Here is a 26,639-nt window from a genome sequence, read left to right as displayed (position 1 = left end):
TAACCCTTCATATGAAACTACCCAGAATGCAATCAAACTCATGTGGTCAGTGGTTCTCAGTAAAATACAGAAAAGGGAGAGGGAGGGGGGTGTAAAACCATGAGGTAAGGACATTGTGGGTGAAGGTATTTTCCATGAAATACAAAATCTAAAAGCACTTGAGTGGCTGTGCATGTATGTGCATTCGTAAACATCTGTGCACGGTGCAAATGCACTGTGGTTTGCAGATCTGCTGCTTCATGTGGTTAAAATATGGTTTCAAGTGAAATGAACTATGTATATTCTTAAATGTTAGTAACATGTGGAAACAAATGTTCATCTTCTCTAAAAGTTTCTGATTTCCTTTTTTTTAAACTGTGTGTTCCATGTGGTTTTTGCTGGTACAAAAACTTAAATTTATATTTACTGATTGTTACACGTTGGACATTTGTGCTTCAGTTAACCACCTTGAGTGTCTTAACAGGATCTTCCCTGTTTTCAGAAGGCCCGGTTGTCAGAAAGATGTGTCTTTTGGGGCATTCAATACTTTGGTCATAAATGTATATGTTTTTCAGAGACTTTACTTTTGCCAATGAACATTGTGTAACAATTTATTGTAATAATGGTATAAAAAAGGTGTTTTGTTGGCTAATGTAGCTGTTGTTCACGGTTTGTTTGTAGACTTCTGTGCAGTTCCTCTGCTTGCAATGTTGAGATAAGTACGTGTTCATATGCATGCTATTAATTCAGACTGGTGTTTATTTAATTTTTAAATTATATTTTAAATAAAGTTGAAGACATTTTCTACTTTTCACTGTTGTTCAGAGGTTTTTCTACTCAAACCCAACTGATTTTCTAGCTAATGAGCCTTCTGACTAATGGGCCTTCTGAAAATAAGGTGGGTACCGTAGTAACTTAGTTCAGCGCTAACTAATGTTAATACTTAGTGTTTGGGAACAGCAGCAAGCAATGCAAATTTGCTGAAACTAAATTCTCATTCGTGTCAGCTTTAGTCAATTGAATTCACTCGCACTACTAATTTACTAAAATGATGGCTAAGAGCAAGCTAGCATTAACATATGTGACTAATCAAACTCACTAGTAATGCTAATTTGCTTATGTGTTACCTAAACTCTCACTAATGTCAGCTTGACTCAAATTCACAGCCAGCAATAATTTACTAAAATGATGGCTAAGAGCAAATTAGCATTGACTAATCAAATGTATGAGGAATGCAAATTTGCTAAAGTGTTAGCTCATACTCTCACGAGCACCACTAGCTTAGCTTATGGCAAGCTGAAAGTGGACATTCTCGTTTTGGCCGAACGTCTATACAGTTTTTGTATATTCTGTGTTTATACGTGCCCTCCGCCAACATGCTTGATGAATTCCTGCACAAAAAGTAGTTCCCACATAATTATGATATCTGACACAAGAACCTGTGTATATGGTGTGTTTTTACAGGTAAATGATCGTACGTCACACTCATAAAGCAGCACCTTCTCATGTTGACAAATTCAGCGCCATTTTGCAAACAACTGGACACTGGGTGGAGCAGGGTGGTGTTAGCTAAACTCTCACTAAAGTGTTACTAAAGTGTTAGCAAAGCAGCATAACTCATGTCAGCTTTGGTTATGCAGATTCAGAGCTAAAATGTTAGCTAAGCATCAGCATTTGCTTGACTGACTAATCAAATACTCACAAAAAACATTGCGTTTGACATGCTAAAAACAGAGTCGCAATGCTAATATGGGCCTTTGTGATCAAGAAAATGTGAAAGTGTGAATAAATCTCATTGCTATGCATGAAAAGTAGAGCAACTTCATACATCAAAATCAGCTGTGGAATGGAATGTGGAATGAACCTTATAGGTTGGTATAAGGTTCATTCCACCACATTAAGCAACATGTGGTGTTTTTCTACAAATAGACATTACGTAAACATTAAATTGGTAGATGGTGTCAGCATAAATTCCCTTTCTGACAAGTCAAAGTGAAACCTGTGTGGTTTTTTTAAGTGAGACAGGGGTGTACAACATTAGTACATAGCCACATCCCCTTAAAAAAAGATGATATAAACGATTGCCATATAAATATTTACCATACAAATTTAAAAAGTACAATGGAAAAAAAGCACAATAACACCAATTCAATGGCATTCATTGTCTAAGTCTAATTTGAAAAACCTGTCTTTAATAATGAGTGAAATAGACCATGTAAAAGCTAAATCAATTTAATATACTTTATCACCCACACAGGGAACTTTGTCTTGGGTATATGTAATCAATCAATAAATGTATTCATTCATGAACAAAATCGAAATAAAAAAATTAAATTGAAAAATGTTTCCTCTTTACAGCTGTTTTTCACTATTAATTGAGATTTTTATGCACTGATGTATTAATATGTTGTATGTATCTGTATAATTTGCATGTGTATTGCACTGGATCTGTGTGATAATATGCACATACAATATTTAGTATATTATCTCTGACAATCTCCAATAAAATACAAGAGGGGAGGATTTTTTTTTGAAATTTGAGATATTTTCACTTTCCAATCTTAAATTCTACATGGTTGCCAGTGTTTCACAGCTGCATGAAAAAATTTCATTTTATAGAAAAATAACTAATGAAACTAAAAAATAATACAAAGATGACGTGCTTTGATAGCATTTCTTTGAGTATCATACTCTTATCTTTATAATATTAAAAAACATCATCATGCTATTGTGTGTAGAGAGAGAGAGAGAGAATGTTTTCAGCATGAAACATTAAAAAATTACTTTATACTACCATAAAATAGAAATCATAAATGTGTTGATGAAGAAAAGTATTAAAAATACATCCAAATCACTGTGATTAAACAATAAGACCTTTTATTGTTTTTCTTTGTAGCCGCATTTGCTATATCCGGTCAATGAATACATGGGATAATTCATATCATTCATTATTCACATGATGTGCCTGCATTATGGATTATTCATCAGTTCTCTGACATACTTTTATTTTGAAATGCCGTACTGACGTCATCTCATTCAGTTTATGCACGTGACGCCTGACCACTATTTTCCAGTTTTCCGTGACTGTTCTGTTCTTCTAATGGTAAAGTATTCTCTTCATGTTCCGTTTGTTTTTAATTTTGAATCTCTGGCTGAAATTTGTCTGAACTTTGCCCGTTTGTTCTTGTTGTTTTTTGTTTCATTTTTATTTTTGCTGCCTCGCCCCCTGCTGGCACAATCAGTCACTACATTTAACAGCACTGACACTTTCTATATTTTTTCTACATATGAACACTTTTTACCTGCATATTCTCTACTATTTCCACATTTATTGAAAACAGCGTATTTGAAAGCCAGTTCTCTCATTTTCTTCGTCTCAAATGCCATTATAGATATTTTATTGATCGCATGGAATGCACATGATCTATAAGTCATTTTACTGACTGGTTACTATTTTAATAATCCAGTATCGAGAAAATATTTTTTTTTAATAATGTATAGAATTAAATAAGTGGCCTAATCTGGAAAAAAATGTAAATTATTCAAACTTTTCTGCAACTTTTGGTCCATAGACAATTATAAAATAAGTGAGAGCCCCAACTGACAAGTTCACTTCAAGCTGCATTAGTGCAGCGGATAAGATAATATTTAGAGGGGAATCCTGCAAAAGGTAATAAAAGCATCAAATTCGGCAGAAATACTCCTCAGACAATCCTCTTTTGAAAAAACTGATTGGCCACTTGAATTTTCAATCGGTGGTCAGGTAGGGGTCAATTGAAGAATTATACAGAGGTCAAAATTAAAAGATGCTCCAATCATATTGAAAAATATTCCACATTATTTGCCTGATCATAAAGATTCCCAAAAGGTATAGTTTGGACTATCTGTGACTGAATTCTATGGAGTTACGGGATAAAAACAGCAAGAATGGTGACAAAGGTCAGTTTCATTATGTACAGGGGTCAAAAGTTAAAGTTGCTCCAATTTTGGTAAAAAGTGATGCAAATTACTAGTTAACACGGTTTTAAAAAGGAATAGTTTGGACCATGTATCATCCTTACTTATCACGTTACGGGGTAACATATGTCACATGTCATAGAATCCAATAGACGTTGACCTTGTTTGACCTTTACTTTGGAGACCAAGCATTCAACACTGTCAACATTATTCCATTTATTAATCCTATTAGCTCAACCAATAATTTGCATCACACCCTCCGTCTCACATTGAACCAGTCATTGTGATGTAGAAGGTGAAGCTCTTACGGTGCATCCGGAGTGCTTCACTTTTTCCACATTATGTTGTGTTACAGCCTTACTCCAGAATGGAGTAAATCCATTTTTCCCCCTCAAAATTCTATTCACAACACCCCATAGTAAGTAAGCCCCTTTGGCTCTCCCTTGTTTGCAGTCGGGGTTGTCACAGCAAATCCAATGTGGATCTGCATGTTGAAATGGCACAGATTTTACGCCAGATGCCCTTCCTGACGCAACTTCACATTACATGGAGAAATGTGGCAGGGGTGGGATTTGAACCCGGCGCTTTCTGCACTGAAACCAAGCGCATTAGCCACTTGGCCACCACCCCTGCATTCACAACACCCCATAATGACAACGTAATGACATGAAAAAAATTTTTGCAATTTTTTTTTCAAATTCATTAAACAAAATAAACAAACAAACCTGAATGTCATCTATCTTGTATGTTTTCCAACTTTCCCCGCATCCGCCCACTGCTAATTAAGTCAAGTGTGTGCAGCCAATCAAGACCAAGGAAACGCTAGACCTGTCTCATCAGCTGTGGGTGCAGCAGGTACGCATGGAACACCTGCAGAGCAAAGTGATGTCCAGGAACTGAGTTGGTGATCCTCGATCTTAAACACTGAATCATGAATGTTTCCATTTAGTCTACATGCACTGCACAACCCTTTATGATGCAAACATCAAAGCATGAAAAAAATGTGATTATGAAGCACTACTGAACTATTTTCAACATCTTTGAGACATTTTATTGTGATCTGATAACATATAGTAGAGATTTGCAGGAAAAGGATCAAAATGTTCATAAAAGGAAATAAAGTTGGTAAAATGATACTTCTTGTTTAATATTGTTTGTTTTTAAAATCACAGTTTGATTTAATGGACTACAAACTGTTAACATCTATGACCGTGAGGCAGTCGGAGTCCGTGGACATTTTTAAGTCAAGACTTAAAACCCATTTTTAATTCTCATTTTTATGAATAGTTTTTATTTTTTTTATGTTTTATTCTTTTACTTTTGTTTATTTTTTTTTATTTTTTAAATTCGTTTTTAATTATTTAATTTTTATATTGAATTGTTCTGTGTGAGGTGCCTTGAGATGGCTTTTGTTGTGATTTGGCGCATTATAAGATGATTAAATTGAATTGAATTTGTTCAATTCAGACCAAAATTGTTAGACAAGATCATTATACTATAGGTTTAAACCCCTCCCAAAATTCCATGCACAGTGATGGAAGAACAAGACTACGTGAAATTTTGATCTGTATAAAATTTTTGTTATTAGAAATTATTCACCTTTTAGAACCAATAAATAAAAGAACTGCTTCAGATGATTTATTTTGAAATGTTTCAAACACAAAATGAGACAACTGCTTGATATAAGTCTGTTTTAAAACACTCAAAAGTGTAAATGACCCACCGGCTTCATACAACAATTCACTGCATGATTCACAAAAGGCCCGAAATGAATGCCAAATGAAACAATTACCGTACCGCAGTCAATGATTCATTCTTTTGGCATGATTGACACAATGAGACAAATGCTTCAGGAGACGGGTCAATATTTCAAAACACTAATTGAAACACTTACTTCATAACACAAAGTGCTTTCAAAACAGTCCAGAACTTATGGGCATTTTTGCTGAAAGAAAGAAAAAAAAAAACCCTTCCTGGCTACACCCTCTAAGGCTCTTTATAAAGACAAATTAAATTTAAATTTGTACAAGCATGAAGCCACGTTTTTCCTCCAATAACACAAACATTAGGAAAATGAGCATTTTGTTTTGAAGAATCTGTGGATTGATTCCATATTAGTCTATTATCGATTCATCACCTCTTAACCAATAACCCACTTTGACTCAACAGCCTATTTAGAACTTAACATATTAATTACAAGCAACACTGATACATGAGGTCACAGACAAACAACAGTCAGGACGTGTACACGCAGAACCATAAATGTCCTTTTAAACACTCAATATCAGCTGTTTGGTGGGAAAACAGACATTTGATAGAACTTGTGCACAGTCATTTTTTAAAATTACATTTGATACACTAGTCGAGTTAATTGGGAATGACTTAATATAGTTGGCTGCAGCCCTACAGAACAATTTATAGTTGTGTTTCTGCTTAGCGTAGTTAAAATCGTGCAATTGTCGTTCTTTATTTCAAAAGCCCCTGTGTATATATATATATATATATATATATATATATATATATATATATATATATATACCTACAGCAAATGATGTGATAAATTCAGTACGTCGAATTACCAATTGAAGCTAACTTTTATGTAACTAAGTTGTGTGTATGTGCGTGTATACACACACATATACATACACACACCCTAGAGCTCTTGGCAAAATTCTCTTGTACTTGTCTTAAAGGTAAATGTCCACCAGGTGGAGATATTGCTCCATTTCAAGAACCTTGATTACAGGCTGCTGTGTCCCACAGCTACCTGTATTCAAGGTTCTGACACTAGCTGGAAGAGATGTAAAAACTGTCCATCAGGTGGTACTTGAGGACCAGGTTGAAAATCACTGGCTTGGAAAACTGTGGGATCACAACCCAAAGGATGGTCTACAACCTCTAAACACAAGGACTGTTGCTTTTTTTTTTATGTTTCTTTGGAGTATTGGAGCCATAGTTTTCTTTTAGACAAGTCAGATACGTGAATATTTCCAAGTGACTGAATATTATTTGGATTTCATTTGTGTCCATCATGAAGAAATGCAGAAGTGTGTTCTTGTATGATGTGTCTGAGTTCAGTGGTTCTCAAAAACTGAGAGACTGTGCAAGAGGGAGAATCATGGGGGAGGCAATGAAGACAACCATGACGACTCTTGAATTATAGGCTTCTATGACTGTGATTGGAGAACCATTCAGAGCTTCATGTTGGAGTGGGGCAGAGAAGAGTGGTCATGCCAAAAACTGATCAAATCCAGGCTTCAATCTTAAGAGTCTTAAGAAAGTGCTGTTTGCCACTCTACCACTATAGGTGGTACCAGTAATTTTGAGCATGACTATGTTTTAGGTGCAAGTCCACCAAACTACCAACTAGAGGTACTCAACAATTGGATAGTAAATGTGCACATCAGATTTTTAAAAGGTTTGAACATTTCTAGCCATAAATCACAAGGATGGGTACAGATGTCATACCAAATATGAAGGTAATCCACCATGGTGTTGTTGACATCTTGGCCAAAGATCTTCAAACCTTTGATAAAATATATTCTACCAGTTTTACGGATGTAAAAAATAATTTTTATGTGCTTTGGTATCAAGCCAGATTTGAAATTATTATTATGCCAATTAAAAAGGAGTAGTTTCTGTAATCTACCTCCAGACAGATTAGATCATAAATGCTATAATCAATAATCCTAAATGGTCCTTAAGAATCCCCCCAAAAAAGAGTGTATGTTTCATGAACCAATCTGTTGACAGCTTCTGCATATTTTTCTTGAATTCCTGGTGGAGCCTTAACATAGTTAATTTGTTGCCCTTAGACATTTTAGCATTTTATGCATTTACTCCACTGCTTCCTGATGAATAGTGCATTGAAGAGTTGGAATGGCATCTGGATTAGTTTCTTGCAGCTTTGCCTGAATTAAGACCCTTAACCCATTGTAATTGGTAAGGTCCAATCAGCACGTCACACGCATTGGACACCCTGTGTTGTGATTGTCCAGTATAAGGAACCTGCAAACTTTGTGTGTTAGACAAAGCTCTTTGTAAATGTTATTTCTGACCTGCCACTGTATTTGCACATAGTTCTCGTGGGCAGTAAATGTAGCCTAAATAAGAGCTCTAAATACCAGCATGTAGCAACATTGTTGTTAAAATGTACTGCATTAAAATAATGAATGAGCCAGATGTTTCCCTTGCATGGTATTTTGCAGCTAGCATGCATAGAATAGTATTTATATATTACTTATATCAGAATTGGACTCAAATGAATATTTTCCTTTCAAGGGTAAGGAATTGTTGCATACATATGTACAGAAGACATCAAGCCTGCACTTGGTTGGTTAAATGTTGTTTTGATTACAATGCTACTGGAAGATTCCTTTTTTTTTTTTTTTTTTTTTTTTTTAAGTAGCGAGTGAGCTGCTTGGATGTTTGTGAGATTGGGGATGGGGTAGTTCCGATATATTTATTCTGGTATTTTCCTCTTTGTTGGAGGTACCAGGTGTGCCGGCAGCTCTGCTGGCAGTTCATGTCCCTCCAGTTTTACTTTTATCAAATGATTTGCCAAAGCAAATTCCTCATCATCAAGCATGCCATCCTTATCAATATCTGCCAACTTCCAGATTTTTCCAAGCACTGTGTTGGGCAATTTGGACTTCACCATTTCCTTCTTGGCGTTGGCTCCGGTTACTTTCCCATTGATTGGGGATAATGTGTAGAAAATCTCGTCGTAGGCAGGTTTGTCACGTGCGACGACCCACTCTGCTTCGTCAATGCCTTCGCCGGCTCCTTCGCCGTAACCGTGGCCGAACGGGCCGTGTAAAGTGCCATCGAATGCCCCGCCTTTCACAACTGGGTTTGGACGTTGGGTTTCCTCTTGTCGGACCAGGATCATTAAGCTCGCAATGTCATGGGCCAGCATGTCATCGACTGCCTCCAGGAGTTTGGGCTTCAGAGGCTGGAATCTGTTAAGATCCTGTGCTTGGAGCTGGTCCTGGGAAAGATGATGGAACAGTCACTCCTGTGTTACATCTCATTCATGCATGATATAAATCTGTTCCTTTGCTCCGCCCCCATTACCTGCATCTTCTTCAGATTAGGGAAATCTCCAGGTGATATCTGATGTTCTCTTTCTATATGTTTGTAAATGTCTCCGAGACTTGCGATCAGTTCTTTTTTCTTGTTCTCCTTCCCAAACACAGACGGCATCTCTTTCTTCAGCGAGCTGATGATATAAGCATGAACCTATGTTTTGGAGACAAAACATGTCTGTCATTAAATGAGAAAGGCACCGATTACAGCCTTTGGGACCTTCTTACTTTATTTGGTCCAAAATGCAAAATTATTACAGCTTGGGCACACACACACACACACATATATATATATGCTTCTGGACTGTTGTCCAGGTTCATTACAAAATGTAAAAGCATCTCCTTTAAGAAAAATCTTTATTCACACATACATACATGACACGAGTACAGCTAAAGAAAAAAGGAGAAAACATCACTTGAATTAATATTCACACAATGGCTAAAACCACAATATGAAATGTTTCCCCCAATTTTCTGAAGAATCTTTTCATTAGTGCGATATGATCAATAAAAATTAAAAAAATTATTTTCAAAATTGTATTTCTTATCTTGGCCACTTTATGTGGCTCCACCTCTAAATTGCACAACATTTTCAACAGGTTTCGTGAAAAATTGTTCTTTTCTGAATAAGCAAACATAAAACACAGGCAATGAACATAACCTCCTTTGATAAGGTAATAATTTTAACAATTTTTTAATCTATGTATTTTTCTTGTTTCAGTTTTTAAATTGTAATATGGATGAATATTGCGAGCTTCTGACTCCACTTTCTGTCCTTGAAGCTCATCGTATGAACATAAACACTATCAGTTGAGCAACAGGAAAAACATTCTCAAATCTCACTTTGAGTACACACTCTTCCTCCATGTTTCCTTGACCTGACTTGCTACCAGAAAAAGAAACAGGAATAAGTCACTCAATATGGAATCACATTTGTCAGATTCTATCTCTTCGATGACAGCAGTTATCTTTTTCTGTCAAGGTCAGTGGCAGGACATGAAGAAATGTTGGACAGAACACGGAAATACATCCACGCTGACAATCTAAAGGTCTGGACTATAAATCCCAACATAGTCTTTAATGCAGAAAGGTTTCAGAAAATGACTTGAATGTAGGTGTAACCCTAAATTGGAGAACTTTAAATTTTTCTGCCATGTGCTGGATGGTTTTTCGGTGATGGATTACAATATTATCTGAATGATTCACAGCAGTTGCGTAGACCAAAACTCAAGTAACATGGTCATACCGCCACACAAGCCCGCAAAAATGATTTTGTACAAATTTAACTGCAACAGAAAAGAAAGCAAGGGAAGTGTTCGACCAAAGAACAGAGTAAATGTGATTAGAGACATACAGATTCCGAACATAAATCTACAAAATCAGAGAAACCAAAATTTTCTGGTTGTTAAACTGCAGTTATGTTAGAAACGTCTAAGATTGTCATACAGCCACTCCAGCCAGAAGAAAGAACCTGTTTTTCATTTCCAAAGCCTGAGTCTGGTGGCTCCCTACCCTACGACTGCTTGTATTACTGGAGAAAAGATATCAACTTTACTTATCCCGAAGGAATAAACAAACATTGATTTTTTTTGATGCATTAATTTACAATAAGTACAACAAATTTATATGAAATGACTGGATGACATTTGCATAAGATGTTTGATAATATTGCACATAACTCTGAGGAACTGAATAACTGAATAAATCTGTTAATCTGTATTCATCCTGCAGAAGTGGGAGAAATAATACAGTCTGATTGCCACAGGTAGGAAAGACCTCCTGTGGAGTTCTGTGGTGCACCTCGGTGGTCTCAGTCTATGCCTGAAGGTGGTCTGACAGGACATCAGTGTGGCATACGGGGTGGGAGGTGTTGTCCGGGATGCTGAGCAGTTTCCTCAACATCCTCCTCTCTGACACCTCCACCACAGACTCCAGCTCAACCCCGAGGACAGAGCCAGCTGTCCTGATGAGCTTGTTGAGTTTGTTTGTGTCAGCGGCCTACAGCCTGCTGCCCCAGCACACTACAGGTGTAGAAGATGACACTAGAGACCAACGAGTGATAAAACATCTGCAACAAATGTCTGCAGACACTGAAAGTACAGTTGACTCTGAGCTTTCTTATACACAGCTTCTGTGTTTAAAGTCACTAATCTAGATCTGCTCGTGTGCTGGTTTCTTTCATTACCTTACCTTGGCTAGTCTTGCCCTCTTGATCAGATCGTTGAGCTTGCGAAGAGCCGCATTCCTCGGTAAAGACTGAATGTCCTTGAACAAATCCTGCTCCTCTGCTTCAAATAGCTTTCTGTTGTCAGGAATCAACAGAGGGTGGGACCAGAATGAACCGATGTACACACGGATCACCTGTCAGCAAGGGACAGTGCATGACACAACATAAATCACAGCATTCTGCCTCAGGCAGGTCTATAAGTGAGTTTGTTGACCATTTTCAAAATGAAGAGCCAGTAACTGACCGGTAAATCACATCAGAGAAATTAAACTTACTGAAAAGTAAATTATGGTTTTCTATTGCATTATAAAGAATCATTTGCTCAAGAACAATAGGAGGTGAATAAGTACAGTAGTGTGTAAATGTCTTGGGTATGATTACAATTTTTTTAATAATGCTGCAAAAATAATGAAAAACTCCTCAATATCAAATAGTTTACAATAAACAAATATCTGGTTCAAGAAGCCTTTACATTTAAAACTGGTTTTACAAGAACTTCACGTTAATCAAACCACATATTATTAACCTGATTGTTGTTTTTGTAGAATCATGCAATCATATGGTTTTTTTTTCCAAAAAGGTCTGTTATATTCTTTTGTAGAATCATGCAATCATATGGTTTTTATCCGAAAAGGTCTGTTATATTCTTTTGTAGAATCATGCAATCATATGGTTTTTATCCGAAAAGGTCTGTTATATTCTTTAATATACTACTTTCATTCATAAAATAAACATAATTCTGTAGCTTTTTTCCCTCTTTCAATTACCATTTTGAATTTTAATCAGTATTTTACTCAGTTATTATTGAGGGAACAGGAATCTAAAACATTTACAGAGAAATAAAATCTGTGTGGCTTGTTAAAGGCCTTCAGATGGGAATGTAAATAATATTTTCAAGAACAATTCATATTTTTCAATATTTTAACATACTTGAGGTACAGATAAAGTGGCAATACATCCAAAAACATTTTAAATCTTAAATAGGGAAATATTTTTCAAGGAATTTAAAGATTAATACATTTTATAGAGTTGGGTTGTATAAATGTAATTAAGTTTTACATACAAATTGATGCACCATTTATACAAACAAACAAAACAAAACAGTACTTTTTGGGTCAGGTTTGGTTGAATTTGATACCTGATACCAACAAATATTCAGTTATATAGTGAAATTTATTTAAAATGTTTACACACCCCCGTATAATAAAATTTGGGGTGGGAAATTTGACTTTTCTATCTCATACAAGTGTCCTGTAAGAACTCTATGGTTACTATACCTCAGGAGTATTGACTATTTTACCAAGTGACCACATCAGGGCGCCATACACTCTCATCAGCTGCTGGGTTTCTATTTGGTCAGCTTTGTTCAGCACAACCCTGGAGAAATGACCACAATGATTATGTTGAAAAATGAAATATTGCAGACATTAACACTGCAGAGATATGTCGTTGAAAATTTCCTGCCTGATCTTGTCTTCGTGGTTCTTTAGGGCCTTTATCACTTCAGAGAATTCATCAGATATGTCCAGCTTGTGAGCATCAAAGAGTAAAATGATCCGGTCCACTCGCTCTGCAAACCACTCTAACACTGCCGCAAAGTCATAGCCTGAGATGAGAGTAACGGAGAACAGCGACACGTTGAGGGAAGAAGAAAACAAGACCATAGATGATCAACTTCCCTTTTTTAATAGAGCAAATAAATGCAAATTTTCTGAGATATAGCTTTTAAAAGGTGATGCAATCATGAAAATATGCACTAATATTCAACTGGATCCTGTTTTTAAGAAACGTGCTCATCATGGAAGCACCGTTTACTCAAATTTTATTGATCTTTGTGCCAAAATGTTACATTTTTGATGATGCAGAATGTAAGTTGATATTTAATTTGGGGTTTCTTTGAAAATTGTGTAAGATTCATGGTGCTGCTTTTACGTTTCTAATAATACAGTGCCTCAGTGATGATGATATACTGAAGTGGTATTTTTAATTCATAATACTTAGTAGGTGCCACTTATGAAAAATTGTGACTTCCTGCATCAAAGGTATTTTTAGTTTTTGAAAACAGGATCCCTGCCCAGCTGTAATGCTTGCATTGTCATTTGAAAGATGTTTGACTTTATTTGCTGCAGTTTTTCCTCATACAGTATTCTGTCAACATACAACCACAGGCAGAAGCAGCGTGTAAAAGACATTGCAGTAAAGGGACAGACATTGATTGCGTACCACGTTTGATCAATCTGGTGACATTGTATGCGAGCCAGATTGTCTAGAGTCCAAGAACTGGACCGTGAACCTCACCCGTGGTGTTGAAATATTCCCAATACAATGGCTCCAGTGTGATAAGACTGGAAGCTGATATTACAACATGTTGACAGAAAAGACAGAGGACAGTCCCATCAGTATTAACAGCTGATAATTTGAGCCTCAGTGTTTGAAGGGGGGAAATTGGACTTGATTCCAACGTAGCCGTGATAAATGGAGTAATTCCTGCATGAGTTTATCCAGGTCTTTTAACTTTCTGTCCCAGTCAAGGACAGCTGTGCTTCCTAACCTCCTGAAATTCCACAAGATATGAAAACAATGAGTAAACATGATAAAGGATTAGTGAGGTCAAATTTCCAACCGCAGCAGCCAAAGTAGACAGTAAAAGCTGCGAGAGAAGTGATTATCATGTTAATGCAGCAAACGTCAGCTTGACTTTCTGCAGAGCTGAGTGTGTGTGTGTGAAATACACAAGAATAAATCTAAGACTAGTCGTGTCTCAACATACAAACACGGCCATAAAACAAATTCCACTTTTACATACTTTGACGTCTGATCTTTGCCATGACTGTGGCTGCGTTGCTGTTCTTCCCAGCAAAGAAATTATGGCAACACGAGCCCCTAATGACGCTTTTCAGTCATTGTGCTCAAGGACTGTCAAAAATTCCCAGCTAGGATGGGAGCAAATGTTTAGCAGTAGCAGCGGTAAATATGTAAACATGGAAAATGTGTGCGTATCTGGATCCTGTCGGAACAGGCCGGGTACAGTAAAGACAGAGCGAGTGCACACGGCTGTTTGAGCCAAGCTACAATAGGCACGCCTGCAAGACAGAGATACCTTGAAATGTAGAATTTTGGTGGATTTTTCTTCACGCAGAGTACTTTTCACATTAAGATACGATTGAATGTGCATTTTATTTAGCATGCAGAAAGGATTAGCATTTACTGGTTTTCGCATGATCCCAATTATGTCACTCTGTGGGTGGCACTAGAGTACGACAGCATTTTAGGGCCACATTGAGGTTTTTTTTTTTTTTTTTTAAGACTTTGAGAATAAAGTTAAAATTTTATGAGAAAAAACTCGTAATATTCCGAAAATAAAGACATAATATTCCAAGAATAAAGTCCTAATTTTATGAGAAAAAACTCATAATATTAAATTATAAAATTACAAATTTATTCTCGTAATATTAGGTTTTTTTCTAAAAAAATGACAACTTTATTCTTGTAATATTACGACTTTATTCTCGTACTATTATGATTTTTTCCCTCATAAAATTACAACTTTATTCTCGTAATATTATGACTTTATTCTTGTAATATTACAAGTTTTTTTTCCCTCATAAAATTACTTTATTCTCGTAATATTCTGACTTTATTCTCAAAGTCTAAAAACAAACAAACAAACAAAAAAAAAAACAATGTGGCCCTAAAATGCCATCGTACTAGAGCAATACCAAAACTAGTTTATTTATTTTTTCTTGTTAAAAAAACAAACAAACTGGGAAACATGAAATGACTTGGATGCTTTAAAAGGGCCATATTATCGATCACACAGTATAGCAAGTTCACACAAATAATCATACCTAAAAAAATGATTAAAGTTTGCAGACAAAAATACTACATGAACACTAAGGTTATGCATCTGTTAAAAATTATATGCATAACTTAAAAAAAATCCCTCAAATGGAGTGTTTGTGTGCCTCTTACTTGGAATGTAAATGGTGAATTCTTTTTTTTGCTCCCCCTCTTAATGCGGTAACTTCCACATGCACAGATATTGAATTGTGAGAGTCTAAAGATGTTTAAGATATAAAACCTCCAAAATAAAAGCATTACCAGGTGGATCTGGTTAAAACATGATCTTGCAAAATATGACCCCTTTAATGGCATTTACTCCTTAAATTACATTTTCATGTGTACAAGTGAGCAGTTTGCTTTAACTGTGGTAAAATATTAGGGTCAAAATCCCTTTAGGACTTTTCTTGTCTAGATGAGGAATTAAAAAAAAAAAAACCAGTCACTTAAATTTGTAATTACATTATGTCTAAAACCACGTGACAAGTGTCTGGTGAAGTTTCCAATTCTTCAAATTCAAGATATCAGATTTTCCTTCTTTTTTTTTTTTTGTCTTTGCAGCTGGAGTAAGCCCAAATTTTTCTACAATACCTCCGTAAGGACATTTATGTAGACAGCTATAACCTGAAGACTCCTTATCTGCACACATACACAACAAAAAAATGACACTGATGTGAGGAAAGAAAGTGATTAACATACAGTGGACATGCAAATTAACTGTGAAAAAAAAACTAGAATGGATAACAAACCACTAGAATGGATAACATGCAGTAAACACAGTAAATTGGACAGGCAAAAAAAACAAAACCATGCTGACTTAGAGTCTCACTTGTGCATGTAATTTATTTATTTTTTTTAATGTCCAACAGACAACAGCGGGGTCAATCCACCACGCTGTGTTGTTTATTTTGTTTGACAGACCAAATGGGAAACAGGGTCTGCTCACTCCTGGCCAAGACAAAGCAATCATTCTCACAGCCCGAAGACGACTTTCTCATGACAAATGTTGGGTTTTTTTCCCCCCGTTTTGAGGAAAATTCAGACCCAACCCTGCTATGAAGTAATGTGCTGAACTCAGCGACCTGGGTTTGTTTCACGATACTGATGAGGCACAAAGCACGAACAAAAGAACTATTGCCTTGAGTTAGGGTAGACACGGGGATGCGGGGGGGAAGTGTTTGCGAATTCTTTATGAAAAACAGCTGTCGTGCCTTATTACAAAGTAATAAACTAAACAGAGGTAAAATTGCTTTTTAATCACTATCAAATTGTTGGGTGGGCCAAAATAAAAAGGAATGCAGGCCAAATATGGCCCACGGACCCCAGATTGGACACCGCTCATCTAATGGAACCAGCATGTATTTTGAAAACAACTAGACCCTTGTAACAAGAACTAATCTAGTGATCTAAAAACAACATACCAAGCAGGAATTCTACCGACAACTAAAATCACAGAAGACGTCATGAGCGATACTCCTCGATGACACGCCGGTCTCCGTTGTGCTAAGAATTGCATTCAGGGCACGTACACGAGTGAAAAACGCACATCGGGTAATATGAGGGTAAAGGAACACAATGGAATACAAACAGAACAACTGGGAATGGAGAGACACAGAAGAGCAGTGTGAAGAAAGGAGCACAGCAGGGACGTAAAATATGGCACCGCTTTTTGTGAATGTTTACTGTTGGCATGGCGATAGCAGCGGCTGCTTGTCTTTCAGACCGAAACCTCACAAGGGGGGCGCGCTAATGGATAATCAGGCACGCAAAATAATGGGGATTAAAATAAATGTGGACAATCTACGTAGTTACGGTGCTTCTGGAAACATCTTATGTTACAGCCTTATATCAAAATGGATTTTTTTTTTTCCTTAAAATTCCACACACAGTACCCCATAATGACAATGTGAAAAAAGTGTTTGTTTTTTTTAGATTTTTGCAAAACTATATATATAACTATATATTTTGCAAAAAAATTATTTATATATATATATATATATATATATATATATATATATATATATATATATATATATATATATATATATACATACATACACGAGGTCTATTAGAAAAGAAACCGACCGTTTTATTTTTAAAAAAAAACTATATGGATTTGATTCATATGTTTTTACGTCAGCCAAGCTTGAACCTTCGTGCGCATGCGTGAGTTTTTCCACGCCTGTCGGTGACGTCATTCGCCTGTGAGCACGCCTTGTGGGAGGAGTAGTCCAGCCCCCTCGTCGGATTTTCATTGTCTGAAAAGTTGCTGAGAGACTGGCGCTGTGCTTCATCAGAATTTTTCAAAAACTGTGAGGCACATCCGAGTGGACACCATTCGAGAAATTAAGCTGGTTTTCGGTGAAAATTTTAACGGCTGATGAGAGATTTTGGATTGTTCCTATCGCTGTAAGGACTTCCCACGGAGCGGGACATCGCGCAGCGCTCCGAGGCGACGTCGTCATCCTGTTTCAAGCTGAAAACCTCCAAATTTAAGCCTCTGTTGACCCAGGACGTCGTGAGAGAACAGAGAACTTTCAGAAGAGGTCGGAATCAGCAGTTTATCCGGACATTCCACTGTTAAAGGAGATTTTTTAATGAAAGACGTGTGGACGGATTGGCGCGTCGGCTCGCAGCCGGCGCGGTGCGCCCGCCACAGGAAAAACACCTCCGTTGGAAGCCTTAAGGACAAGTTGGAACATGCCCTGCTGTTAAACAATTTCTCAGATACTCACTCAGCTGAAAGCCAGCAAAAGCCGCCTGGATTTTACAAATGGTTATCAACACGGAGGTGTTTTTCCTGTGTCGGGGGCGCCGCGTCGGCTGCGCGCCACGTCGGCTCCATCCGCATGTCTTTCATTAAAAAAAATCACCTTTAACAGTGGAATGTCCGGATAAACTGCTGATTCTGACCTCTTCTGAAAGTTCTCTCACGACGTCCTGGGTCAACAGAGGCTTAAATTTGGAGGTTTTCAGCTTGAAACAGGATGACGACGTCGCCTCGGAATGTTGCGCGACGTCTCGCTCTGTGGGAAGTCCTTACAGCGATAGAAACAATCCAAAATCTCTCATCAGCCGTTAAAATTTTCACCGAAAACCAGCTTAATTTCTCGAATGGTGTCCACTCGGATGTGCGTCACAGTTTTTGAAAAAATTTTGATGAAGCACAGCGCCAGTCTCTCAGCAACTTCTCAGACAAAGGAATTCCGACGAGGGGGCTGGACCACTCCTCCCACAAGGCATGCTCACAGGCGAATGACGTCACTGACAGGCGTGAAAAAACTCTTGCATGCCCACGAGGGTTCAAGCTTGGCTGATGGAATCACACGTGATTCAAATCCATATGTTTTTTTTTTTAAATAATAAGGTCGGATACTTTTCTAATAGACCTCGTATATATATATATATATATATATATATAAGTATTCACAGCCGTTGCCATGAAGCTCAAAATTGAGCCCAGGTACATCCTGTTTCCATTGATCATCCTTGAGATGTTTCAGCTTCATTGTAGTCTACCTGGGGTAAATTCAGTTGATTGGACATGATTTGGAAAGACACACACCTGTTTACATATAAGGTCCCACAGTTGACAGTGCATGTCAGAGCACAAACCAAACACGAAGTCTTAGGAACTGTCTGTAGACCTCAGAGACAGGATTGCCTCGAGGCACAAATCTGGGGAAAGGTTCAGAAACATTTCTCCTGCTTTGAAGGTCCCAATGAGCACAGTGGCCTCCATCATCTGTAAATAGAAGAAGTTCAGATCCACCGGGACTCTTCCTAGAGCTGGCTACCCATCTAAACTGAGAGATCAGGGGAGAAAGACCTTAGTCACTGAGGTGACCAAGAACCTGATGGTCACCCTGTCAGAGCTCCAGCATTCCTCTGTGGAGAGAAGAGAACCTTCCAGAAGGACAACCATATACTTATATGCACATGATTTTAGCTTTCTATTTTTAATAAATTTGCAAAAATTTAAAAAACTTTTTTGATGTTGTCATTATGGGGTATTGTGAGTAGAATTTTTACAGTTACCTTTTGCAATCTGTTTCTAAAATACAGACTTAACATCAAAGCAAAAAAAAAGTATTATTTCTGAAAGACATGGCAAAAGATCGATTTCCTGAAAAGCTAAAGACACAACGGGACAAATACGTATAAAACTGCTGCCATTTCTTTAAAATGAATGAAGCATAATTCAGCTACAACAAACACATTTGTCACAAAGGAAATGCCCACAGCATTGTGTGGATCCATTCACTGAACTGACTGAAACTTACAGACACAACTGACAAACTGGAAAGAACAAACTTCTGCACATCACCTCGGCTGATCCTCTGTTTCTCTCCGGACAGGATTCCAGGAGTGTCAATCACACTGATGCTTTCCAGCACCGGGTTCGGCAGCTGAGCACAAACAAACCTAAGAGACAACATTAAGGCCAGTTAAGACCTCTGTCGCATATGACGTGTGGAAATATGTGATCTTTGCATGATGGCACGACTGACGCGTACTCTATGCAAGAACCAAAAATTCAAAATGCATCATTTTCATCATAAATTAGGGAGGAAAGGTGGTTAACTGAATGTTATAACAGATATTCTGCCAGTTGTTGACTGTTTTGGGTGATTTTCTGTAGTTGTCGGTAAAACAAAGGGATCACAATGAGGAAAAATGCCTATTTTAGCTGTGTCGATCGTATGTGGATGGACGTATGCTGGCATCAGGAGGGAGTTTGCATTGTGCAGATGTCACCATAAAAGTATAAAAGCTTTAAACAACAAACATCCTCCCATGCCAGACCTCTTCCTCGCTTTTTCCACATTGATAAAGCTGCTCTCTTCTTTCTCCAGCTGCATAAATAGGAACCATTCTCACAGTAAACACCCTCTTCTGTCTCCGTGCAGCAGCAGCGTTAAGTGAGGATAGGTTTTAGTCTTCCTCTTCCAGAAGGATGAGCCTACAAAGATGACTGGCCGCCTTTCTTTCTTCTTTGGCAAACACCCACTAACAGAGGGAACGCCTGACCAGTCAGCAGAGGGAAATTCAATCACCCTGGAATGTTGACCCGTGGTGTGGATTCTCGCTCTCTCTTTCACGTATCTGTTGCACCATTTTCGACTCTGCGTTCCTACATTTCGGGCCACCGCGTTGTGTACGTGTGCACGTTTACCTGTTGAGGAATGCGTTTCCGAACGCGTTCAGCTTTCTGAAGGGCTTCTTAGGGTCAACCACCAAAGCGTTGCCTGGGATGACACCCTCTATGTCGCCATGCATCACCGCTATGAAGGAATCTGTGGTGGGTTCAGGCCCGATACGCATGCCAGGAAAATCCTGCTCCAGCAGGTAGCTGTAGGCGAGACAGGAACAAATACCGATAACGCACAAGACACAGCATATGGCAAAACACTGCATACAGAAGTAAAAATAAATAAATAATAATAAATAAACAAATAAACAGTTGGCACTCTTCTCTTTACAACCATAAGAATAGATTCACATCTTTGACCAGATTTAGTGAGATTCAGTGAACATCCTTGATCATTCTGTGTCTGTTAGTGAAGCTTAGGGCTAGTGGCCGGCGATCACCTTAGTATTTCCTGTTTTTCATGTTTCATGCTGACAAATTATACTGTATTTCTTATCTTTCTGATGCTTGATTCTGTTTTCTTCTCTCTGTTTAAGGTGCAGCTCCATCCAGAGATGGGTGTAGTATTTGTGCTGGAGACCCTCCTGTCCTGTGCACCAACAGCATTTCCTGTATATTTGTTTTGTGAATTGTTCTGTAATTTATGTCTGTAGCATGGCCCAAGCAGAGGGTCACCCCTTTGAGTCTGGTCTGCTTGAGGTTTCTTCCTCAGAGGGAGTTTTTCCTTACCACTGTTACTCTGGAGGATTAGTAAGGCCAGACCATATTTGTGTGGAACGCCTTGAGGCAACTCTATTGTGATTTGGCTTGATATAAATGAAAATAAATTGAAAACCGAAATTAAATTTGACCAGAAAAACTGGTTTTTAAATTAAATTTTTTTGTCAGTCACATTACACTCAAATAAAATATTTGATTCTGACTGTGTTCTAGTTTTAGGCTTTTAAAAGGATTATTATTCTGTCCCTAGAAAATGACACTTATGCTGTAACCTTGGTCAGAAACTAGACACACTAGATACGTAATGACGACTGTTACATGCATACTCGCGGAGATGCCAACTTTGCCATGACATAAATGTTCAAAACTTCACGTTGCACATTTCAGGGGAGAAAAGTTAATTCGGTGACATCACATGAACATTAGTTTGAGAATCCCAACAATGTATTGAATGTGAATGCAGGAAATAAAAAGTGGATTCAGACGCCAGATTTACAGCTAAGAGGTCCATAATACTTAAGCGTGAACGTTGGATGTTCATGCATTTACATTGCTTACAGATGTCAGGTGCCATCTGTACATCTTTTGCATCCACACCTTGTCAGAAGAGCCAGCAGCGCCTGGCAGAGCCGTCTCTCTGCACAGCGTGTCTCACAGTGGGAGTCATCTGCTGGTAGGTTGTGCAATCCATACGCACAACCACATGCATCGACACACATCATGCTGGTTTGATAACACAGCCAACCTAAGGGCTCATGTGCAATAGCGAGAACTTGCTCGTGGCTCTTTTCCAACATAAATTCTCAGAACATCTCAAGCAAAGAAGAACTCGCTGTAGATGTTTTGCACTTTTGTTCACTGGGTTCAAAAGGGACAAAAAAGGGGAAACTGATTAAAATCAGATTTGAATAAATGGTCTCAGACTACATTACAAACAGTGACCTCCAAATACGCCTGCCAAAGTGTGGATGGTTAACAACATCAGGCCTAAGTTTCACCTATAACAGAGTTTGTATTTTACTAGGGGAGCTAGTACGTTTTTAGGTTCCTTAGATGACCCCAAAACACAATCCAAGATGGTGTCCAAGATGGCCACCAAAATAGGGTTTTTTCACTTAAATACCAATGATTTCTGTCATTATTAAGTCTATTGTTTGTTCCTACTATGTATTTTAATGATAAGGGTCTATTGGCAGCCATTTTGGACACCATTTTGAATCATAAACCCATGAATGAATTTAGTTTAGGCACAAATGAGTTTGCTGTGACCTGCAATGGTCTTCCCATTGAATCGCTGTGATATTTAAGCTGTTTATATGTTGTGTAAAGATGTTTTAGTGAAAAAAAAACAAAAAACTATTTTGGCGGCCATCTTGGATAACTGGCTTGAGGCCAGTTTTTATTTTTGGGAACATCCTGATTGTGTTTTGGGGTTATCTAAGAACCTAAAACAGTTGGTTTGGTTTAGTCCGGGGGGGGGGGGGGGGGGGGGGGGGTGCAAAGGTAGTGGTCATAGCTCCCCTAGTATTTTATCTGCATGCAGTACAGTCACAGATGTGTGACGGTATTTAACCTATAATTCAAACCATATTTTACTGCAAAGGTGCACAAACAATTTTGCTAAATATCACCCCTTTAACATTCCAAAACAGGCCATTTATAGTCCTTTTTGCCAATGCAGTACAAATGCACATATCGTAATAGCTGGATGCACTTGTGTGGCAAGATCCAGATCCTGTAGGACCTTTGACAGCCATACCTCTAACAAGTACTGCTGTTGTGTATTTTTTTTTAAAGGTGTGCCGTTTTCAAAGTTCTTCCTATTATTTTGAGTAAAGTTAACAAGCTTCACGTGGCCTCAGTGACATCCCAATGACCCAATCCCAGCTCAGAAGGTGTAACCCCGCCGATACGAAATGGCTGAGAGCTAATCAGCATCTTTCTTCTAAATTCTGCACATGACCGTTACAATGCTGATGGTGCAGAGTCCAGCTGTGAACTGGGTGGAGAGAGATTTAGTGAAAATCAGAAACAGGACACAGGAAGAGGGAACAGGAACGTGTGCAGAGCGAGAAATCACTTCACATTATCCTTTCTGTGGGGTATTAGAAGTCCGTAATTACCCACAGTGTTCTGTAGGCGTGGGAAGAGGATCCGATCCATCATCCAGCTGATGATATCTGTGTGTCACACATAGGGTCAACAAAACCTGACATCTTCAACTTACTGCCTGAAGACACAAACTGTCTGCTTAAAAAAAAGGCAAGACCACAAACGAAGGGCACTCATTGGAGAGCGTTCTTCAGCCAAGGCACAACTGGCTGATGCATATTAACCCCAACCTCTAAACATATATATGATAACCACCATAACCACCTGAGACTGACTTATTATCACTTGATCCACAGTTATCCTGCTCTCTGCTGTGTTTTATGAAAGGTCTTGTAAATACTGCTTGCTATAAGAATTGGACAAGCACTCATTAGAACTCATACCTTTGCTCAAAGGCAATAGTCTAGGGGCAAGTGATAAAAAAGTTTAGATCTGAGAGCATCAACTGCCACTTTGGGACTGTCCTAGTCTCCAGTTCCATTTCAGTCTCTCCATAAATTTCTATATAACACAGTATTTCATACACAACCAGTGTTTTCCTGTATGTCTGCATCTGGCGTCTTACCGTATGAAGCTGGTCTTGCCCGTGGAGTACTGGCCCACCAGTAAGACCATGGGCTTGTTGTCAAAGTCTGCATCCTCTAGGGCTGGGGAGTGGAACTCATGGAATTTGTAGCTCTCCTCCAGCGGCAGGAGTTTTGTTTTATAGAGCTTCTTCAGTCCTTCACTGACGGTCTGGAAGACTTCTGGCTCCTTTTTCCGCCGGTCGTCTTTCCCAAGCCAACTGAACATGGTTGCTGATGACTTGTTTCTGGACTTGTCGACCTTCTAAAATGCTGTCTGTTGATCAGCTTGTCCGTTTAAAGAACTAATTTTGTCCTTATTAAAGTTTACAGATACTAACCTTGAAGGTCAAGGTAGAAACATGGTAACGTCAAGACAAATACATGCATGTGTTTTGATACCACTTATTTTATTTCAATCTGTTGCTCAGTAAGTGCTGTTTAAATGTAAATTATTAAACTTAGATGGTAAATTTCATTAAAGTAGAAGGATAAAAATGATTATATTGTTAAAACGTTTTTTTTTTTTACACGTTCTTTTATTAATTTTATTGCACCTGTTGGGTTCAAAATAACAGTATCCTCCTGTACCAAGTGTTTTTCTTTATAATGATGTAGATTTTGAGGACAGGTATTTAATTTTGTTGTTCTTCCAATTTTAAGAAATAAATGCTTAATTTAAATTGTTGTACAGATTGATCACCATTTTGAACACCGTTTCAAATTATTATCGGTCAAAGTCCAGCCAAAAAAACAAACAAACAAACTATCAATAAAAAATACCTCCAATATGGTTTATTTTGTTTATCAGTAAACAACCCGAGCAGCCTGAATCAGGGCGCTCGCGCGCATCACGTTACCGTCCGCGAGATCCGTCCGCGAGCCCAAACAATAAAAGATGCTTCCAGACAGCGCAGCGTGGGGAAAAAGGGAAAAAAAACACGAGCGGGCTGTTTTTGTTTTTTATTATTATTATCGGTGCTCGGTGCAGCAGCTTCGCTCCAGCAGCTCCATTTAAACGCCGCCGTCGAAGAAACCCGAACGCACCGGAAGTGCCTCACCGCCGGCTGTCCGACCCACCGCGGCTCCGCCCAGTGATGCGGAACTGACGTCGACAGCGCGCCCTCTACTGGTCACACAGTTGGGTAGGTGGATATTTCACCGAGATATGAAATGGTCTCCGTGAATTTTGTGAGAAGGGTTTGGCTGCAGCACATGCACTTTCTGTCATGTGCGCGCTCTGCCACACAGATTTCTTTTTTAATAAGTTTAACTTGTAATCTTGTAACTAATCTACTTCAACTGCAACCAGGAAGTGGTTCAGTCGTTACTTTTCTGGGTGGGCAATCATGTGCCATAAAGGGCCGAGACACTGCAGGTTTTCTGTGCAACCAATCACCTCAGCAGGTGATTTCATTAATGATCATGTGTCTCAGCAGGTGATTTCATTGACAACCAGGTGTTTATGTTCAGAGCAGAAGCTCATCACCAACCCACCTGCTGAGGTGATTGGTTGCACGGAAAACCTGCAGTGTCTCGGCCCTCGATGCCCACGGTAAACTTTGTTGATATAAAGCACAGGGCAGAGCTCCTTTGATCACTGATCAAAGGCGTGTTGGAGACTTGCACTTTATTCTCTAATGACATCATAAAGAAAAACTTGACATTCTGGCCGTGAGTTATCAAAATGGAAAACATTCTCATAGCCAGGATGTTCATTTATCTGGGTCATGGTGGTAGCAGACCAAGCAGCTCATCCCGCACTTCCCTATCATCGGCCAAGTCCTCTAAATTTTCCTGGGGGATTCCACAGTCTTCCCAAGATAGCTAAAAGATATAATTCTTCCATTCAATTCAATTTCAATTTAATTAGCTTATAATGCGCCAAATCACAGCAAAAGCCGTCTCAAGGCGCCTTACATAACACAATTCAACATAAAATTTAAATAAATCATTAAAAATGAATAAAAAATTAAAAACAAGTAAAAGAATAAAACAGATAAAAAAAATAAAAAAAAACTATAAGAAAGAGAATAAAAATAGGTTTTCAGTCTTGACTTAAAAATGTCCACGGACTCCGACTGCCTCACGGTCACTCCATTGTGTCCTGGGTCTTCCCCCAGCGTCCTCCCAGTTCTCTAGGAAGACAACCGTGTATCCTCAAAAGGAATCATGTCAGCTGGGTCCTTTTGATGCGAAGAAGCTGTGGCTCTACTCTGTATCCTTCCAGGATATTCAAGCGTCTCACCCTATCCCTGAGTGTAAGCCCAGATACCTGATGGAGTAACCTCAGTTATGCCACTTGTATCTGTGACCTTGTTCTTTTGGTCATTATTGTTGTGGCTGGCGTGCCTGGCTGGCTTTTGTTTGTCTTCTGTTTCTGTCTTTTGGTTTTCCTTCCAGGTGGTGCGCATTTAGGACTGAGTGGCTGTGTGGCTGAGTTATCAGGACCTCACCCTGATCACCTGCGGCTCGTCAGGACTCACAGCTGTGGTGCATCTACATGGATTGGAACATGGTGGCATTTAAGTCTGGAGTACACAGTGTGTGTTTGCCAGAGACTCGACCTTGTGACCAGACGGGTGAGATCGTCGTCTCGAGAGCCATCTCATCATCAGTGGATGCAGAGAACGTCCAGGTTTGATGCACGGTCTGTGAAAGAGGAGGGGGTGAGGTCTCACGCTCGTCAGCACACTTCCTGAGGTACGTTAGATTTTGTGACTAACATTTATACAGTCAGTAAATGTGGTGTCCCTCACACCTTATTATATTGAGCTGTATGTAGTCGTTTAATCAGCTTCCACTGCAGTGGAGTTTTGTGAACAGGGTGTTCCATGCCTGCAGGGTGGGAAGCTGATTAGTGATTAAGCCAGGAAGTGTTTGCTGTTTGTGCACCTTTGAGTGGTCTCTCTGTGTGTTGAGTGTGGACTCACATAATGATTTCTTCTTTCACAGACTCGGTTTGTCGCGGCCACCTGGGGGGTGTCGGCGGGGTCCTTGGG

General features: G+C 38.6%; 1 protein-coding gene and 1 long non-coding RNA gene across 2 annotated transcripts; one reads left to right on the top strand and one right to left on the bottom strand.

Annotated features, from left to right (window-relative positions):
• The first annotated feature begins 5,757 nt into the window (after nucleotides 1–5,757).
• LOC117502746 lies at nucleotides 5,758–17,399 on the top strand. The gene is made up of 3 exons (XR_004558395.1): nucleotides 5,758–5,843; nucleotides 14,005–14,006; nucleotides 17,388–17,399. It is a non-coding gene; the product is annotated as an uncharacterized LOC117502746 (long non-coding RNA).
• LOC117502745 (EH domain-containing protein 3) lies at nucleotides 6,475–24,732 on the bottom strand. The gene is made up of 9 exons (XM_034161853.1): nucleotides 23,640–24,732; nucleotides 20,267–20,443; nucleotides 19,418–19,515; nucleotides 12,715–12,856; nucleotides 12,528–12,627; nucleotides 11,214–11,384; nucleotides 9,013–9,177; nucleotides 8,370–8,926; nucleotides 6,475–8,318 (listed from the first exon to the last, which is right to left on the bottom strand). The coding sequence occupies exons 1-8, from the start codon at nucleotides 23,864–23,866 to the stop codon at nucleotides 8,399–8,401; spliced, it is 1,608 nt and encodes a 535-aa protein (XP_034017744.1). The 5' UTR covers nucleotides 23,867–24,732; the 3' UTR covers nucleotides 6,475–8,318; nucleotides 8,370–8,398.
• Nucleotides 24,733–26,639: the final 1,907 nt, after the last annotated feature.

The sequence above is a fragment of the Thalassophryne amazonica genome, chromosome 21 (genome assembly GCF_902500255.1).
Source record: "Thalassophryne amazonica chromosome 21, fThaAma1.1, whole genome shotgun sequence".
Classification (NCBI taxonomy): Eukaryota; Metazoa; Chordata; class Actinopteri; order Batrachoidiformes; family Batrachoididae; genus Thalassophryne; species Thalassophryne amazonica.
The sequence above is the reverse complement of the archived record's forward strand: the minus strand, read 5'-3'. Positions and strand labels throughout refer to the sequence as shown.

What these genes read in the sequence shown, in the direction of transcription:
- LOC117502745 (XM_034161853.1), bottom strand. Translation starts at nt 23,866, where the DNA reads ATGTTCAGTTGGCTTGGGAAAGACGACCGGCGGAAAAAGGAGCCAGAA. An exon ending in AGAGGGCAAGACTAGCCAAG is followed by an intron (nt 9,178 to 11,213) that starts GTAAGGTAATGA and finishes TCCAAAACATAG; the next exon opens with GTTCATGCTTATATCATCAG. An exon ending in CTAATCTGAAGAAGATGCAG is followed by an intron (nt 8,927 to 9,012) that starts GTAATGGGGGCG and finishes CATCTTTCCCAG; the next exon opens with GACCAGCTCCAAGCACAGGA.